We start from the raw sequence: 18055 nt of genomic DNA on the forward strand, positions 1-18055 counted from the left end.
AACAGTTCCACAATGATTTCATAGAGACAGGACAGTCCTCAGTGTATTTATTGCATGAATGTTCAGATTCCATCTTTCTTTTGTTTTGCTTTGAAATCGTTATGCAGTTATTTATTTTATACAAAAGTATATTTGTAATGTTAAAAAAATAACAGGAACTAACTACACTGCATGTCATAAATGTGTATTTGGAAGCACAGTTAAAAAAATGACATGGGTTCTGTTTGTATTAAAACATAATGAGTGATTATGGTTATGTATCTTCTGTATATCATCTTGTTTACTTTTTTATTCTTCTTTGTTATGGCTTGCGCATGTCAGCCGGCCGAACTCTTCTGTGGAACATTCAATACCACCAATTATATAAAAGGTTTGACTAAGCAAATTTATTTCGGGCACTATATCTTCTTGTGGAAACTGTCAAGAACCTTTCATAGCAACACCTTCAGTATTGGAGAGAAACTGCAGCAAGTATGCAAGCATGTAATCTTTCTACAGTGCATCGCTATAAGCAGGGATTAGGTTTTTAACGTTATTTATAATTATTGGTAAAAATCAGGTCATGGATGGTGGATTTTTCCTGTAGAAGCTCAGCATAACATGGCATAACTTCACCAGCAGAGGGCACCTTAATACCAAACAAATGCGAATCTAACTCAATCAGCAATTTAAACAAGAAAAAGGACCAAACTTCCACATTGGTAAATCGGATAATGTATTAGTTAACTGTTAAGAAACACATACAAAAATACACAATACAAGGAACGTTTAAAGTGACCGAAATTTATCTTGATCCTCTTGGCTGCTCGGCTTGATAATTACAGTAAACGCACTAGCTCTAATAGCACTCAAGTACTCTGTGTATAAAAATAAACAAGTAGTGTTTCATTCTCAAAGTTAGGAGGTGATGGGTCAGACTGGGGTTGAGAAAAGTGCTGAATCCGTCAGTGTTTATGCTTGAAGAGGGCTTCGACTGAAAAACAAAAATGGAGTCAACATCCGTTTTTTTTTTATTAACCAGCAATCAAAAGCAGAATGAAGCAATAATGTGAGCTGGAATACGTAAATCTTGCGTCATATTTATTGGTACATTTATAAGTAGGTTTCATCTGGAAAATCCCTGTCTTATGTGCACATATGCACTGGCACATACACCATGTGTGTCTCACTCACCGCTGTATTCCTGCGGTGACATCTGCAGGCTGATGACATGATTAAAGTGCTTCAGCCAATCCTGCTGCTCTGCCTCGGTCTCACAGGTGAACAGAAAACTGCGTACAGGTGTCACTATGGTGATGCCATGTTGCCAGGCGCCGTTTCTTTGGGTGTTGGGTGGTAAGCCAGGACTGACGCTGTAACCCAGATCTCGATGGCCCAGGAACACCTCGCCTTTAGCAAATGCATCCTTTCAAACACAAACACGCACAAGAGCTTTATATCCTGAGGTATTATGAAACTTGCTCATGTTAAGACTACATGATGTTTAACAGCGAGTGAGTCACTGGTTGAAGTATGCCTAAGCCTTGATTTCTGGACGGTATTGTGCAATGGACGTTGCAATGACTTAGAGCTGATAACAATACATTTGCTAAATACGATAGCATAGTTTACAATGTATGCATGCAAAAAGACTGTGAAGGTGAGAAATCTGTATAGTTGAAGATAAGTCTGTGTGAATGAATGTCAGTTTCATCAGTTCAGTTTATAAAACCACATTCCACCAGACACTTCTCAGAAAGAAGCCTTTACACGGAAGGTAGCAATAAAAAAAACAGTCCTACCAAAGGATCCTTGAAGTACATTAATCTCCTGTGATCCAGGGTAAACCAGCGCTTCTTAAAACCCTCTGTTTGCTGCAAAGTAAGTGATAAAATTAAAAATAAACATAAAAACAGATCGAGAGAAAAAGGAATACAAGATAACACGTATTATTCAATTGATTTACCAAACCTTGATGTATACAACAACAGTAAGACAGTGTATTTGGACACATAATCAACAAAATCATTAGTTTAGTCAAGACTGTCTGAAGAAACTTGACTTTTGAGCTTTTGTGTGTTACTTTTGAATAAACTAAATGTCAAACAAATACAGAAACCTGTCACAGATTTCCCCGTCTCACCCCCTTATTCATTATGACTATATTTTGTTGCCTGTCTGTGTCCTTTGACTAATAGAATAAAAAAAAAAAAAAAAAAAAAAAAAAAAAACCTTTTTAGAATTTTCTAAACGTTGGGAACGTTACATTGTAAAGCACAGAGAACTGGATTTTAAAAGCATGAAAATAAAAAAATAACAGCAATGACACTATTAATATATTATAATTATTATTAGTAGTAATAGTAGTACAAATAGTAGCAGTACTAATAGTATAAGTAGTACAAATTATAGTAGTACAAGTTGTAGTAGTGGTAATAGTATAAGTAGTGCAAATTGTGGTAGTAGACTTAGTAGTAGTGGTAATAGTACACATAGTAGTAATACTAGTGGAAGTAGTAGTAGTAGTAGTGGTGCGAGTAGCACTATTAGTAGTTGAGTAGTAGTGTTACAAATAGTAACAGTACAAATAGTTATAGTAGTAGTATTAGTAATAGTAACAGTAGTACAAATAGTAGCAGTAGTAGTGGTATTTTTGTAGTAGTAGTAGTAGTGGTAATAGTACTAATAGTAAATGTAGTAGCACTAATAGTAGTTACTTAGTAGTAATACAAATAGTAATAGTACAAATAGTCGTAGTAGTAGTAAAAATGGTAAACGTAAAAGTAGTACAAATAGTAGCAGTAGTATTAGTAGTAGAAATACAAATAGTAGTAGTACAATTAATAGTAGCAGTAGGAGTACTAATAGTAGTATTAGTACTAATAGTAAGAGTAGTAGAAGTAATAGTACTAATAGTAACTGTAGTAGAAGTAGTAGTACTAAGTACTAGTAGTAGTATTAGTACCACACCCACTAAAATGTACCAAATTCCCACCAGATTGATTCTTAATCCGATCATGTGAAGTCTTAACTGCTTTAGAATCTGGTTGCACCAGTTTGTTCAGAGGTTAAATGCTGTTCTGTTAGTCTGTGGGGACCAATATGCCACAAGCCACAAGACAGAGCCTTTCCTGCAAGTATGATAGCGAGTTTTGAAAACGTCTAGGCTTAAATGATTATTACTCCTAAGTACTGTATTATACTGTACATACAGGTTTGATTTTTTTTAAGTCAATTCCACAGTGTATGTTGAAGAAATTGTTGCCTGTTGCATATTAGGGCTTGCATACAGCAGTTATTTAAAAATAATAATAATAATTGGAGTACCTGAAGATTAACATGAGAAACTGATAACGTGATCTTACCCGTGGTCCCGTCTTTTCCATGTAGCCCTCTTTCAAGAAATTCCGCGTTAGCTTCGGTTTCAACTGAAAAAAAGAGCAAACAAGGCTTTTAGAAGGGAGTCGAGTTCAAGTGCAAAAATGTGGCTGGCATTGAAAAGAAAAAAAAAAAATTTTATAGAACAGAAATAAATGGATTCAATTAAATACATTTTATATGGACAGATTTATTTTTGCTGCAATGAAGTGCAATATGTTTCTACTACAAACTATGTGGCAGAGTGTTGGCAGCTTTCTGGCGAAGAAATACACAGCTGATGCTTTTATTATTCATATCAAAGACTTATTTTTAACTTTCTTCAAGTAAAGCAGCTTTCCATAAATATGTTGGACGTTTACTGGCACGCTGCCTAGTAGTGGTTAGATCTTAGATGAAATATTTTTGCTGCGCTAGCATTCTTATCAGGATCATACATCAAAAGAACATCAAATATTTCAGTATATTTGACTAAAACAGTAATAGTAAATACTTATATTTTATATTTAGTATTTATTATATATTTGTACTAAATAAGTGAAATATTACACACTTACAAACAAGCGTCCCCCCCCCACCTCCCCTTTTTCGAAGGCATATTGCTTTGCAATGTAGCAACTCAACTTGTCCACAGACGTGTTTTCATGTCAATAGATTTTCACATACAACAATATGAAATGTATCTGTGCCATTTTTTGAGCAACACAATAGCAGAGAAATGAGTCGGACAAATTAACAGGAACTGAAAAGAAGAAGAGGAATGTGCGTGTGTGTGTGCGTGTGTGTGTGTGTGTGTGTGTGTGTGTGTGTGTGTGTGTGTGTGTTTGAAAGAAACTCTAGGCTTTCCAAGCTTACATTCCTATCTCTCACTTACACATTTCCCTATTGGTTCTACTAAAACATTTAGAAAACTCATTCAACAGCTTGATTCAAGGTGAATAACTGAATAATAAAAAGATTGTGTTAATATCTTGTATTTACTCACTTCCAGGTCCGAAGCCCCAGGAAAAGCTACTTTCAGGTAGTGTAGCTGAATGGCTCGAATCGAGTTGAACCAGTCCACTATTTCCTGATCCAGAGAGGCAGACAGACAAACCACATACATCAAGACTGGACTGAATACATTGAACAGTCTATCTTGGTAAATCTGCATAAAGAACCATTTACAGGACGTGGTGTGATGAGGCCTGAGGATTGCTTTTCTATTTAAATTAAATGAGGAATGTCCAGAAAACACGCTAGTTCCTATTAATACTTAATGATAGCGGCTATACAATTTTGTTCCCTTGTTTTCTTTTGTTAGTGAAATGAATAAGACAAATCAAATGCAGCTTGCTAGTTTAACAATAATCCAAACTATTCATTATACTCAAAACTTTTCTGTGTTACAAAACCCTTTCAACAATTCTACACGTATTTATTCCCTACCATTGAAATTTAACGGATTGGGATTTCTGACAGATGAAAGTCTTTAGAGTAAAGTTAATGCTTTGCAGTTTGTCAGTATTGTGTGAGATCAGTGGCTTTTTATGCCATGTACATTAAGAGAAATCTCTAATTAGGACCTGACTTACATGAAGCTACTCTAACATAAGTGATAAGTAACTAACATTACATATATCTACCAAGGGTTAAACAGTATAAAGCGGATATTTGGATGCTGCCCACATCATGATTATCATAACTCCCATACATTTATAGCCTCAGTAATATTAAAATGTAATCAAATCCTGACCTTGCTGTTTTCGTGATAGAGGAAGATGTTGCGAGTGTTGTAGTCTTTCAGATAGGTGATCTGAAGACCGTTAGGGTTGCCGATCTTCTCCGGCTGGAACGACGCATTGATGGTGTCCACCTTTATTACAGCTTTAGGTTCTTTAGCCTGCAGGAATGCAAATTACGAGTACAAACAGGATCAAAGAACACAAAGAAATTGTGTTTACAGCAACTTTTAGGCAGGGTTAGGAAGAAGATACACAAACATGTATTTAAAAAGAAAATAACTTTAAGTGTATTCGAAATAAACTACTGTATTTTTGTATTTAAAAATATACTAAAAATACTTTTACAAGGGTGGATGATATTTCTTCAAAACCTTCCATCAACTGGTCTAATTGATCAGTTCCTTCACCAGTACACCGACTGGAAGTAAACAATGTTTGATAGCAACAGCTTTTTCTCTGGCTGAGCCATACAATAAATCTGACATATTCAACCCGTTAACAGATCAAATATTCACACACATAATCCCTGTGATCTTCCAGATGAAAGTTAGATTTAAAGTAACCAACAGTTTAATGTTGAACAGTTTGCGAATGAATCATAATTGTATCCTAATTTAGTTGCTTGGTGTTTGGTAACGAAGAGACACTTTACATCAGCAACACCGACTCAATGACAAACAAGTCATTCAAAAGAGACGATTAATGGCACCTGCATTCATAGCAACTAGTTTCTAACTAATTAATCATTCGATTGTTAATCATAAATACAATAATATATTATGTGTCAGACAGTCTTTCATGCAGTGGTGTGCAAAATCATGATCCTACTAAACAGCTACTTTAATTAGTGTACAGTATTTGGCAATCAAATATTTATTTATCGATCATTGAACGCCTATTTGAAAGCTGACAGCCTGAACGTTTCTTACCTTCACCACCTTCTGCCATGTGGATCAATTTTCTGTTCTGATCTCAACAAGTCTGGACAAATTACTGAGTAGGCACCGATCAGAGGCCGCATTTTTATGATGTCATCAAGTAGACTTCTTACAAAGTATTTTACAGTATTTTTAAACTACAAAAATACAAAGCAAACGTAATTTGATACAAAATATAAAGTGATTTTTATAAACCGTATCGAATAGAAATGACAAAATCATATTTTATATTTGAAATACTTATTTGAAATATATCCCTGCTTTTAGGGTTCATTCAACCTTCATGCTCCTTCAATCATTTGTTCACAAGTTCTTACCCCGATGCACAGAAAATCCGTTCTAAAAATACTCCAGGGTGTCGTGTTTTTCATTCAACAGTGCTGCCGAATTCTTTGTTCTCATTGTGTTCATTTTTGTACTAATTTTCTACAACATTAGCTCTGGCAGGACTGATTTATACTGATGTGGCTGCTCGAATGTTGTATTGATTCTACACTAACAAATTACACATTGACTTAAAGAAAGAAATTAAATGTTTGTTTCACGTTCATAGATCGAGTCTCCATCGCTTCAGTTCTTTGTACAGAGAGTTATTATAAGCTGTATACTGTGCTATGAGGTTTACCAGTAGTTCGACAAGCTGCAAAGATTTTTTAAATGTTATCTTTAAGTAACACAGAAAAAAATAGAGGTGATGAGGGAACTACTGTTTATATCTACCACACTGTAAGAGATAACAGGAACATGATGTTTTCATGAGGTAGCATTAAATCTACCGTAACTATAAATGGATAAAATGTGTGATGGTACGTATTGAAAAATAAACCTTGCTGTGGTAGAAAGAGGAATAAAACATTTCAGGATGTGCTGTTTACACAGTACCTTAAATAATATACATAACCACAATCTTGATGCAAAATGCTGATTTCATACAACACCTTCTAAGGAATGACATTCTGTTGTATTCCTTGATTCTGTCACAAAAGTGGTATACACAATGACATAAGGTTTCGAATCGAATTTCTATTGTTGAGCGTTAAACGGAAATGTTAAATTGCCGTGCCGCAACCTCGTCATCGAACGGTTTTATGTTGAACTACTAGCACAAATAACCCAGGAGAGGTTGTACAAGCAGTGGTCTGAAGAGAAAAAACTGTGTTTAACCTCGCCGACACGCACCCTTCATCTTCGGCACACATGAATATTTTAAAACACTATTACAACGGAGTGCTGAGGCCGCTTCACCCCATCTATATTTTCACAGCTGCATGTCGAGGAAAATGTGTACAATTACAAGGCAACCTGCTTCGCAGCCTTTCTGCCAGCATATGCATCATTGCAGCGTTGCATCACAGAATACAGTGGAATTCGTGGCCAAATCCATGACCCTATTTTTAAAGTCTAGTTAAAATAAACATTACACCCATTTATCCTTAATTATGTTTTGTGACAAAAATGTGGAGTAGCATTCGAACACTTATTTAATTTTTTTTTACAAAAAGATAAAAAATTTAGTTCTGCTAAAAAAATAGATTTTCGTATTATTTCATAAACACGAACCTGACATTAAAAAAAAGATACTCAGCGTACAGAAATCTTGTTACCCCTGTTACGATGCAGTGCGTTCTGATTTTAATTCAATGTACGATGCTATGCAATTCAATATGGTACAGATATTTTTATTTCTTCGGTTTACACAAGACTGCAAATCATATATTTACTTAAGTGCTTTCTGACGTCTAACTTCTAACGCATGGCCCTTTAACAAACAGGACTTTGTAGTGCAAAAAAAAAAAAGAAGATTATTCAATAAAACCAGATGTTCTTTTTCCTGTTCTGTCTCCAGGAAGATGCAGCTCTACCTCTGCCATGTTAATCTGTATTCTATGTCACTCTCGGGACACGCCTCTGTCCCCGTAGTATTGTCATACATCAAAATTAACTGGTGCTGAGAGAACGCGCTTGAGAAACCGAGGAGAAATCAATCTAAATATAAAATGGTGGTCAACAAAGCTCATTGTGAAGCTATGCTATGGAGTTTGTTATTAACTTTGTGTCAAACTTACATCGAACTTCGTGTAATACTTAAGCGTCCCTTCTCTTTCGGACAGAACGAATCTCCTGCTGAGGAACTGCCCGTTGTCTCGTCCCCGCTTCATTAGCATTCCGTCTCTCATCCCTGTGAACAGAAAAAACATGACTCATTGCTGTGTTCTTGAGGTTTCTGATTGTAATTCGGCTCCTAAATCAAAGTGTGGATGTTGATGTCTCCTAATACTATTTAGCACTTACCTTCTTCATAGACCAGCGGCTTACCGTCTTGGGTAAATTCCTGCCGCTCATATTTAGCTCTGATCCACTGCTCTTTCAGGACTCTGAACGCACACATACACACATAGTTAAAACACATTAAACTCAAATTTATACACACGATATAGTACATATTTATATAGTTATGAGTAAAGAGATTGATACATTGGATTTTTTTAAGCCTAAAGCAGATCATTTTGTTGCTTCTACAGTATATAAAAAATGCCCAAACTGACTTTTATTTGACCCGCCATATTGTATAAAATATGATGGAAAAAAAGGAGAAAAAATGCCATTTGGAATACGTTTGGGGAAAAAAAAATAGTCCAGCTTCATGTCTCTTATGAGAGGTCACGGAATATCTGTATTATACATTGAACCCTATAAATTGGATTATTTCTCATATTATAGATCTACAACATTGAAAATAAAACCGCATTAGTTAATCAGGTTACAGTTTAATGTTTTCTAATGATTAATTTAATTATTATTATTATTTTTTTTTTTTTTCTCCCCAATGGCCCTTCATAGAAATAAGATTGGGTAGATTGGCTATATTATTTAGGGGCCCAAGCACCAAAAGTTTACAAGTACCATATTGAAGAATTATTATTATTATTCTTCACATTTGGGACATTTGGGCAGACGTCTTTATCTTGAGTGAATTAAGGACCCAGCGAACCATGACAGCGTGGTAGCTCAGAGGTTCCTGAAGGCTCTGGGTTACTGATTGTAAGGTCACAGTTGAAGCCCTGGTATTACCAAACTGCCACTCTTGGGGCTCCTGAGCAAGGCTCTTAACCCCTTACTGCTCAGGAACACTGTAGCTCCTAGCTTGCTGGGCTATGACAATAAATAATTTCCCTGTTCTGCAGTGACAAATATAAAACATCTTTTTTTTTGGTGGGGCTGGGATTTGAGCCCATGACCTTCTGTTCAGAAGTCCAACATCTTATCCACTGGATGACCACTTCATCATCATCATTATTATTATTATTATTATTATTATACTTCTAAATTGAAATCTATACAGCACAAAGAATATGTTCTACAATTTATAATTTATACACAGGTTTTGCACTTCATTACATATGGACATACACTAAATTCACAATTATACCCCACACAACTGCCTAGAAACACAATTCCAAGTTCATTCCTACCATATTGGATTTCTGCAATTTATTATTTCTTTGCTTCTTTTTTCATATCCCACTTACTGCTTCATGTTTTGCCTTTAAATGTATTATATCTCCTTTGGAACAAGTTCCAGTAGTCCCAATGGCTTCTGATCTTCTTTCGCTATGGGCTGAGACCAAAACATGCTTGGGCCGTTTGATCACTGCTTGCAGCTATATGTAAATAAATGTTTTCCTCTTGTTTTATCGAGGCATCATGCACACACTCCAGGCTGCCCTCGTGTGTAAGCAGACCTCAGGCAGAGTTTTTTTTTTTTTTTTATGGGGTTATATAATGCAATATAAAGTTATCGGTACGTATCTTAATATATAACTTTATTTGACTTCGTCGCTCAACCCTCACCCAACAGGCCATGATACAACAAAGCCATTAGATACACAAAACTACAGAACTTCTCTATTACTTTCACATAGCTGTGTATTATTTATAGCAGTAACCAACATACACATCCATTACTTCTAATAAATACATACTGGTCTGTTTCAGTGCAGATATACTGGTGCAGGCTAGACTATGTTAACCGTATCTTAGTTAAACACCACATGGCCACCTTAAGCCCAATCTAACCTACAATCAGCACTCAAAGTACATATCAACACTCTGGCAAAGCAAAAAAGATCCATCTGGTCTCACTGGCGGACTTACTGGCAGTCTTTGTGTGTGGGTTTATAGTAGTACACTGGCACAAAAGCTTCAAATTTAATTTTGGATGCCTGATTTCCATTCTCGGCTATGAACTGAAACACAAACAAAAAAAGATAACACTCAAAAGACAGGTTTGTACATAATCAACACATGACATTTGTGGATATGCAGGTATGCTAAAGAATAAACCGCTTCATTGTGTAGGTAAAGAAAGTGATTTAACACTGAAGTGTCATTGCTGGATTGAGGAAAAATTCCAACATCTAAAAATATCCATGCAGCAACGTCCTAACTTCATAAAAAAAATTAAACTGACGCTAGATGACAACTAAAACACAATGCTTTAGTCTATAGTGTACACCCACAAGTTAAACAGTAGGAACCAATCCTGACATGTTTTATTACTCTTTTACCACAGCATTTAGACAAAAGTTATGATTAAAATTACTATACTATTACTATAATTATTATACGCGGTTGGTATAAACGCCATTTTAGCCGACTTTGGAGCTCTAACTACAATTTCTAATTAAAATAATACAACTACTATTTATTTTAAATAAATAAATCAGTTTTAAATTCTTATAAACTATGATATTCCAATATTAATTTATTCTATTATATATTCCAAATATGATATTATATAATATTCCAAATATTTAATGTAATGTTATACACAGTGGTGGACAGTAACAAAGTAAATGTAAATCATTACTGTACTTAAGTAGCTTTTTCACATATCTGTACTTTGCTAAAGTTTTTCCATTTCGGGAGATTTTTGCTTCGACTTTTCAAAGTCTTTTTAAAGTCTTTTCACAACTACATTTCTTTTTATTTATGAGTGGATCAAAACTTAACTGGTCAAAAAAAAACACCAATTGTGGTAACTTTGTTTTGAGCTTGTTTTGACTGGCGCTTCGTGGTATCTACTTAGCACGAATATACAGTTCAACGTCAGTTCAACAGCAAGCAAAACATTCTAAAAGCAATAAATGAAAGAAGAAAATCCTGACGCTAATTTGCCGTATATATGTGAATTTTTTTTTTTAAGTAGTTGAAAATAAGGTTTTGGGCTCATGATCAAGACTTTCCTGTGGCAAAAAAAAAAAAATTATAATCAGATTTTGGTTATGTGGCACATCTGCCATATCAGTCAGTCTGTAACCTGTTACTACAGAAACAATAACACGTTTAATATTGATTTTCCAAGCTGGAATTTGCTAAAAACTGCTGGTATGGAAAGTTAATCAACACCTTTTGTCCAAACAGATTTGAGAATTCAACATCACTATGATATAAGTGAGATAAGATAAAGTGTTAAAGTCTTTTTCACTTACCTGAACCTCTAAGTCCTCCCAGTTGGACAGTAGGACAGATTTGACCTTTCCAATGTTAGGAAGGTTCCGGTGGATTCCAGAACAAATGAGGCAAATAAACACTCCCAAAGAGCATGATCCCCATTCTGGGTCTGAAACAAAATACAAAGGATGCAGCAAAGAAAAGGAGACATTGTGTTTAAATAATGTGGTTTGCCATTTTTTTATGGTCTCAGAAGAATTGCAGTGTGAAAAAAGAGCAGAATTTAAAAAGATTTCGCTTCAGGAAAAGGAATCTATTAACAAAACTCGAATAATGGCTCTATCCTTGTGTAAGTGCTTCAGAAAATATAACCATATAATAGGAATACCTCCTACACCACTGACTGAGTCTCACAAACACACACATAGATACTTATGCTAAAGGTTGATTGTCATTCAGACAAATTGCATATGTATATAAATGCATTTATATATACAAATAAAACTAGAATATATTATATTCACTATAATTATGTGAAGTCTTTATGATTTTTTCATAACAGAACTGCCTATAATGAACTGCCACTTGTGAATGAGTGTTTGAATGTGTGTGTGTGTGTGTGTGTGTGTGTGTGTCCATGGGGTGTCCTGTATATCTGGAATTGTGTGTTCACTAGATAGATTCCGGGTGCAGTATGACTCTGACCAGATTAAAACAATTACTGAATATGAACAAATAAATGAATGATGTAATCTCTCAGAACATAAGACATAAACATATGGTTTACATCAGGGGAAATACCTCGATCGCAACCTTGGGCATTTGTAAGCACCCCTGGTTTATGGTTTGGAGTAGAAGATCTTCAATGGCCTGTTACGGAGCTCTGACACTCAACCCTATTAAACACGTTTGAGAAGAATCAGAACGCCGACTGCAACCCAGTCCTCCACACCTTACATCAGTACCTGACTTTACCAACGCCCTTGTGGCTGAATGAAGACAAATCTCCACAGAGACAACTCAAAAATCTAGTGGAACATCTTCCCAAAAGAGTCGGGGGGGGTGGGATGTTCAAAGCACATACTGAACTTATGTCCACAAACTTTTGGCTACACAGTGAATAATAGCATCATTACACACAATTCAACGGCAGTTAAAACATGAGGTACCAAAAAGGGTCCTTCCCCTCCACAAAATGTGACAGCGCTGTAACCAAAGCCCTGTATTTACGTCTGTTCCATAAATATTCGCATGAAACATTGTGCAATGCCTGGTAGTTTTCACGAAATCACAAAATTAAGGAAGAGAAACATCTTCTGATTTTGCCGACTATTAAGTAATAACTAAAGAAAAGGAATGAGATTTTGCAAACTTGAAACTTGGAAAGTACCATTTCGAGCCTGAGATTAAGAGAGAGAGAGAGAGAGAGAGAGAGAGAGAGAGAGAGAGAGAGAGAGAGAGAGAGAGAGAAATGTGTGGAATGTGACATATAAAAGTGCTCTAAAGTTTCACAACCGTTTTGGGTGAATGTCCACTCCTTATAACTACACACACTCACCCACACTGTGCTTATCTGTGTGTCACCACACCTGTGAGTTTTATCTTACAGACTCACATAAGTTATTGTGCAAATTAAGACACGCACACACACACACACACACACACACACACACACACACACACACACACACATATAACACCACAAAACTAGTTCTTAGAGGGGAAAAAAAGCAAAATTTCTTCTTTCTTTAATTTGCTTTTCAATTTTTTAAATTACATCATCAGCAAGAAACTATATTTCCGATCAGCTTATGCTAGAGAGAGCTGAAAACGGTAAGCTTACAGCAATGAAAGTGAAACAAATATCAAAACAAAAAAAACAACTTCCTGCTGTGGCAGGAACTGCTGAAGAAAAACCTCAGAAGTCAACATAAAAAAAAAAAAAAACAATCGATACAAATATTGCCCCTGATATAACGTTATATTTTGTTCTTCAGACAAAATATTGTGATTGTCTGATTCACTTGCATCCAGTGTTCCTGTGATAAGGCCCGGATCCAACTAGGGCTGAAACGATTCCTCAAGTAACTCCAGTAATTCGAATACAAAAAAAAAACAACCATATAGAATGGACGCGTTATCTGACGCCGATTCCCTTTTCGCCTTTTGTGTTTCCACGTTGTGTGTACGCAGGGCTCAGAGTGCCGTATGCACAAAACGAGGCTGAAAAAAGTGGCTTGTAAATGAGATCCTTGTGCAGGTAAACACAGACGACGCTCAAGAATGAAAAATGGAGGAACGGCGAGAAAACAGCGAGACAAGGAGGAGATTCAGGCCAAAGAATCAACAGAAAGTTTCCAAAGTTTGAAAAAAGGATTTTTATATTTTTATTTATTATTTTACTTATTTATTTATTTTATTTATTTCACAGATTGCAATTTCAGCAATGAAAATGTACAATTTTCTGTAAAGGAAACAAATCACTTGCTCGTTTTAAGAGACCCGTCATATTTTCTCTTTTATATTTGGTATTGTTCTTTAATGAGTAAAAAAAAAACTTTTTATCCGATTACTCGACTCATCGATTTACAAATCGGTAAATAATCCAGTACTAAAATGATCGATAGCGGTAGCAATAGATCCAACCAGAACCCTGACCAGGATGAAGGTCTTACTGAATAAATAAATAAATGACTATAGTACATTTCGCAATCACTATTGCAGTTTGGTGAGGACTTTTGCCCAGAAATGCTTTGGATTGTGTGAATGCCGTTCATTCCCGACACAAAGATACACAAGAGACTGAGGAAGACAGAGAAAAATCACAGAAGAAAAATCTCAGGGGAAAATATAAGACCAAAGGAGAAGCTTCTGGAGGACAATAATCCATGTGGTGGCATGTTTTAATCTTCTTATACCTCAGTGTGGTACCAAATATTAGTCCTGGTAGTCCACGACTTTGGATGGAGATGTGTTCTGATGACTTCATCGGTCGAGACATGGGATCAGTACGGCGTAGTATATTGTTAACAGCGGCGTCTGGACCAGCGGCGGTTTCGCGAGTGGAGGCCAAAGCGTACGCTGCTACATTAGCCTGCTGCACGAAACTTATCGCCATCGTACGATCGAAAAAGCATAAGTCGATCCATAGAAACTGGGGGACCATCTGTACACACACTATCTGTTATTATAGCAGCTGTAAGCAGTTCCTCTGTTACTAAAGACTATTGCTACCGTTACTAAGGACTATTCTAAGATACTGGAACTGGAGACTCCTTCAATCAATGATCACCATATTAATGCTCAGGATACATCTATTATAGTAGTATGTATATAAATATTAGCTTCCTCACTCGTCCTTGGAAAAGCTGTTACGAGAGAAACGTTAGCATTTCAGCACAAGCATATTATGCAAACCTGAATCAAGAATGCAACAATGTTTTAGTGTCTGAAGCATTAATACGCATTGAATAATGCAGCTTGAACTTTCCGCTGTGGTTCTGCCAAGCGGCAAGCCTCGACATTTGTTTTTTTTTTAAAGAACTAATGCGTGCCGCAGTGTTGCTTTATCGGACTTTGAAGTATTTTCTCCCTGGACATGTCTGTTCTTGTCGTAGGGAACCGCCTTCGCCTCGCTGCATAGAAAATTCCAAAACACTTTATACAATTTATACAAACATATGCTAATACAAGATCTGCTCTTAGCTAGGATATAGTTCACATATCACATACTTAGTGCTATCCTTCATCATTTAAACACATTTCCTGTTCAATTATAGAAAGAACTTTCCAAGAAATGAATCAGCATGGTTATCAGTAATCTATTCTGTCCATGCAAATGACAACTTCCTTTGCTTCTAAGTCTGAGAGAGAGACAAAGAGTGTGGGGGTGATGAGACTTAAGTGCAGGAAGAGAGACAATGTGATGTATAGAAACACTTTACAGGCCACAAAGAAGTGTGAAAACCTAACATAGTTTCGCCCGACGTACAAGTTTCTTTGTGATTGAATTGTGTATCTCCTATAAGCACTTTTGACCTATTTTACGATTTCTAACACAATAAAATAAAAAATGATCTAATAAAATAGTAATAATTCATTAATAAATTACAAATTGTAATAGTTGGCAAACTAATGAGGTGTAAGAAGGATAGAAAAACTCTGTAATGAAGTACAATGAATAAAACATCTTAGTGAGAAGTTGATGTTGATTACATTTCTATAACATAGATGGCGGACGTTCCACATTTAATATGCCTTTTTTAACATTTATATTTATATAGTCTCCAGGTGCAGCACTTATACCTTTCCCCCTACAGTTGAGTCTTCAAAACAGAGTACCTTTGCACTATTTTCTGGTTTCTTAATATACCACAACTTTTTTTGTTTTTGAAAAAGGGTGGAAAAGAAGAAAGGCTGCTGAGGGTAATTATCATGTACTCACAGGAACTTGTACGTTCCACAATATTACGATTATAAATGTTTAAAAAAAACAATGCAGAGCCCTTTATTGATTAAAAACTGCAACCGGGTGCCAGTGGTTGTGGTATAAAAGAAATAAAACACCAAGTTTTTGTCAAGCAAAATAACCCAGAGAGTTAATGGTTGACAGCTGAATCACTGACCTACATGCTGCTAAATCAGGTCATAATTAATAGTTTAATCAAATTCTATTTTATGTCACATGCACATTCATAAACTAACTATTTTTGAAGCATATTTTATTAAATCTTAAAAAAAGAAAGTATGCATGAGTATGCATGAGGGAAATAACTGTGTTTTACTTCACTGGCTGTGGAAAAAAATTACACTACTTGGTGTATAGCAAGATTTGTATTGACTTTGGATAAGTTGATCACGTGACCTTACCTATGCACGTCCAGTTTAAGGCAATTACACACTCGCACGCACGCACACACTCAGGAGCGAATCCATGGATACACATGCACATACACGCGCGCGCGCACACACACATTTACGCTCGAGCACGTGAATCTTACTGACCGGGAGCGCCGCAGTCCGCGCAGACGTCGTTGCCTGGCCGTTTGATGATGTCCCTCAGAGCTCGCGCGGCCCTCTCGTTCACGGCCATGACACGACCACGCACGTGTTGTTTTTTTTTGTTGTTGTTTTTTTTTTTCCTTTCCCCCCCTTGCCGCGCTCGCGCCGAAGCCGCGCCCTGGGTGCACCTGGGAGTAGGAACGCGCGCGTGCGCGGTTCCTTTGCAAGTCCCAACAGGTAGAGAGCGGCGTAGGTAACAAGATGTCCTTTTTTTTTTTTTTTGCAAATCCACCCGTGTCCTTAAAACTGTCCGAAATTGTCCAAAGCGAGGAGCAAAAGTTAAAAAAAAAAAGTTTCACGTGAGATTTTTCAGGTCACTTCGTTAAAGGTGAGAACGCAACGCGCAGGTGGAGGGAGGGCGCGATTTGCGCACGAGCCCTTCTCTTCATGCAAACACTCGGAAGTAAGAGAGACAGAGAGAGAGAGAGAGAGAGAGAGAGGGGGTGTTCTAACTTGCTGTTCCTCGGAAACAGAAACGCGCATGCAGAACCGAGAAGCGCGCGCTCTGCATGCACCAAATGCATGCTAATTTTTTTGACCCAATTTACAATTATTTTTAGGACCAAAAAACCCACAGATGCATGCACAATGTATGAGCATGAAGTTTGTTGAGTTTAATGTAAAAACGTCTTTAAATCTGTGCCTGTAAAACGTGTTTGTCACGTTGCACTTTACACACCTTGGAACCAATATATTTACAAGAAAAAGGTCAAAACCCTCATAATTTTGCTTTTAATCATAAATTCCTGGGTATACACACTAGTGTGCATAAATATCATCTTATCTTTAGGATCATTCCTTTAAAAACTGCAGAATATCACCCAATCATGATATTTTTGTTCACCACTAGATGGCAGCAAATCATCAGGTGAACATTATCTCTCATTTACTGCGTATTTTCCAGGACAAAATGTTTGATACCAATACTAAATAAATCCTCCTAGTTACTATTATCTAAATAATACTTAAGCCATTGTCTTTGGTTGTGTATTCTGTCCAAAATAAGCATGGTGATAGTTCCTTTTCTCACTCCATTGTTTTAAAATATTATCATTTTGCTGTGGGTTGTGGTTAATGTTCTGCGCTATGGATCAGGTTTTTGTCGTTTAATCTACATGCATTCACGAAGCAGCACTAGTGGGATTTACGGTGCATTCAATCTAAGTCCTGTAAACTCGTAATTTCCGAACTCAAGATTTGCCTAGGAATTCCTACTTCGAAAATTGCAGCATATCAGAATGTGACGTTGAATACACATTGCATCAATAGGTAATAAATTAGCACTTTCACTTTATTTTAAGAAGTGTTACTCTATAATTGATTATTATAATTTTGTTGCATATATGCAGTATTATTACCAACCTGCTTTTTCTATAACAGATCAAATTTGCGACTTCCTACTTCACATGAACGAACCTACCTAAAAGCACTGATGCAGCACAGGCTCGGTTTATTTGTCTGCCCAGGTCTCAGCTCAACATTTTTAGTTTTTCAAATCTCTCAGGCTAATACCATACTCTC

General features: G+C 36.3%; 1 protein-coding gene across 1 annotated transcript; it reads right to left on the reverse strand.

Moving 5' to 3' along the window:
* Nucleotides 1-16: 16 nt before the first annotated feature.
* zgc:92360 (uncharacterized protein LOC436988 homolog) lies at nucleotides 17-16913 on the reverse strand. Its single transcript, XM_046854174.1, has 11 exons — nucleotides 16478-16913; nucleotides 11512-11642; nucleotides 10175-10266; nucleotides 8312-8394; nucleotides 8086-8198; nucleotides 5093-5239; nucleotides 4343-4426; nucleotides 3345-3407; nucleotides 1782-1853; nucleotides 1174-1405; nucleotides 17-973 (listed from the first exon to the last, which is right to left on the reverse strand). The coding sequence occupies exons 1-11, from the start codon at nucleotides 16563-16565 to the stop codon at nucleotides 945-947; spliced, it is 1134 nt and encodes a 377-aa protein (XP_046710130.1). The 5' UTR covers nucleotides 16566-16913; the 3' UTR covers nucleotides 17-944.
* Between the last annotated feature and the right edge of the window lie 1142 nt (nucleotides 16914-18055).

Source organism: Silurus meridionalis, chromosome 1 (genome assembly GCF_014805685.1).
Source record: "Silurus meridionalis isolate SWU-2019-XX chromosome 1, ASM1480568v1, whole genome shotgun sequence".
Taxonomy (NCBI): Eukaryota; Metazoa; Chordata; class Actinopteri; order Siluriformes; family Siluridae; genus Silurus; species Silurus meridionalis.

Coding starts and splice junctions, on each gene's coding strand:
- zgc:92360 (XM_046854174.1), bottom strand. CDS start 16,565: ATGGCCGTGAACGAGAGGGCCGCGCGAGCTCTGAGGGACATCATCAAA. Junction 8,395..10,174: donor CCCACACACAAAGACTGCCA/GTAAGTCCGCCA, acceptor GTGTGCGTTCAG/AGTCCTGAAAGAGCAGTGGA. Junction 4,427..5,092: donor TCTATCACGAAAACAGCAAG/GTCAGGATTTGA, acceptor TCTCTGGATCAG/GAAATAGTGGACTGGTTCAA.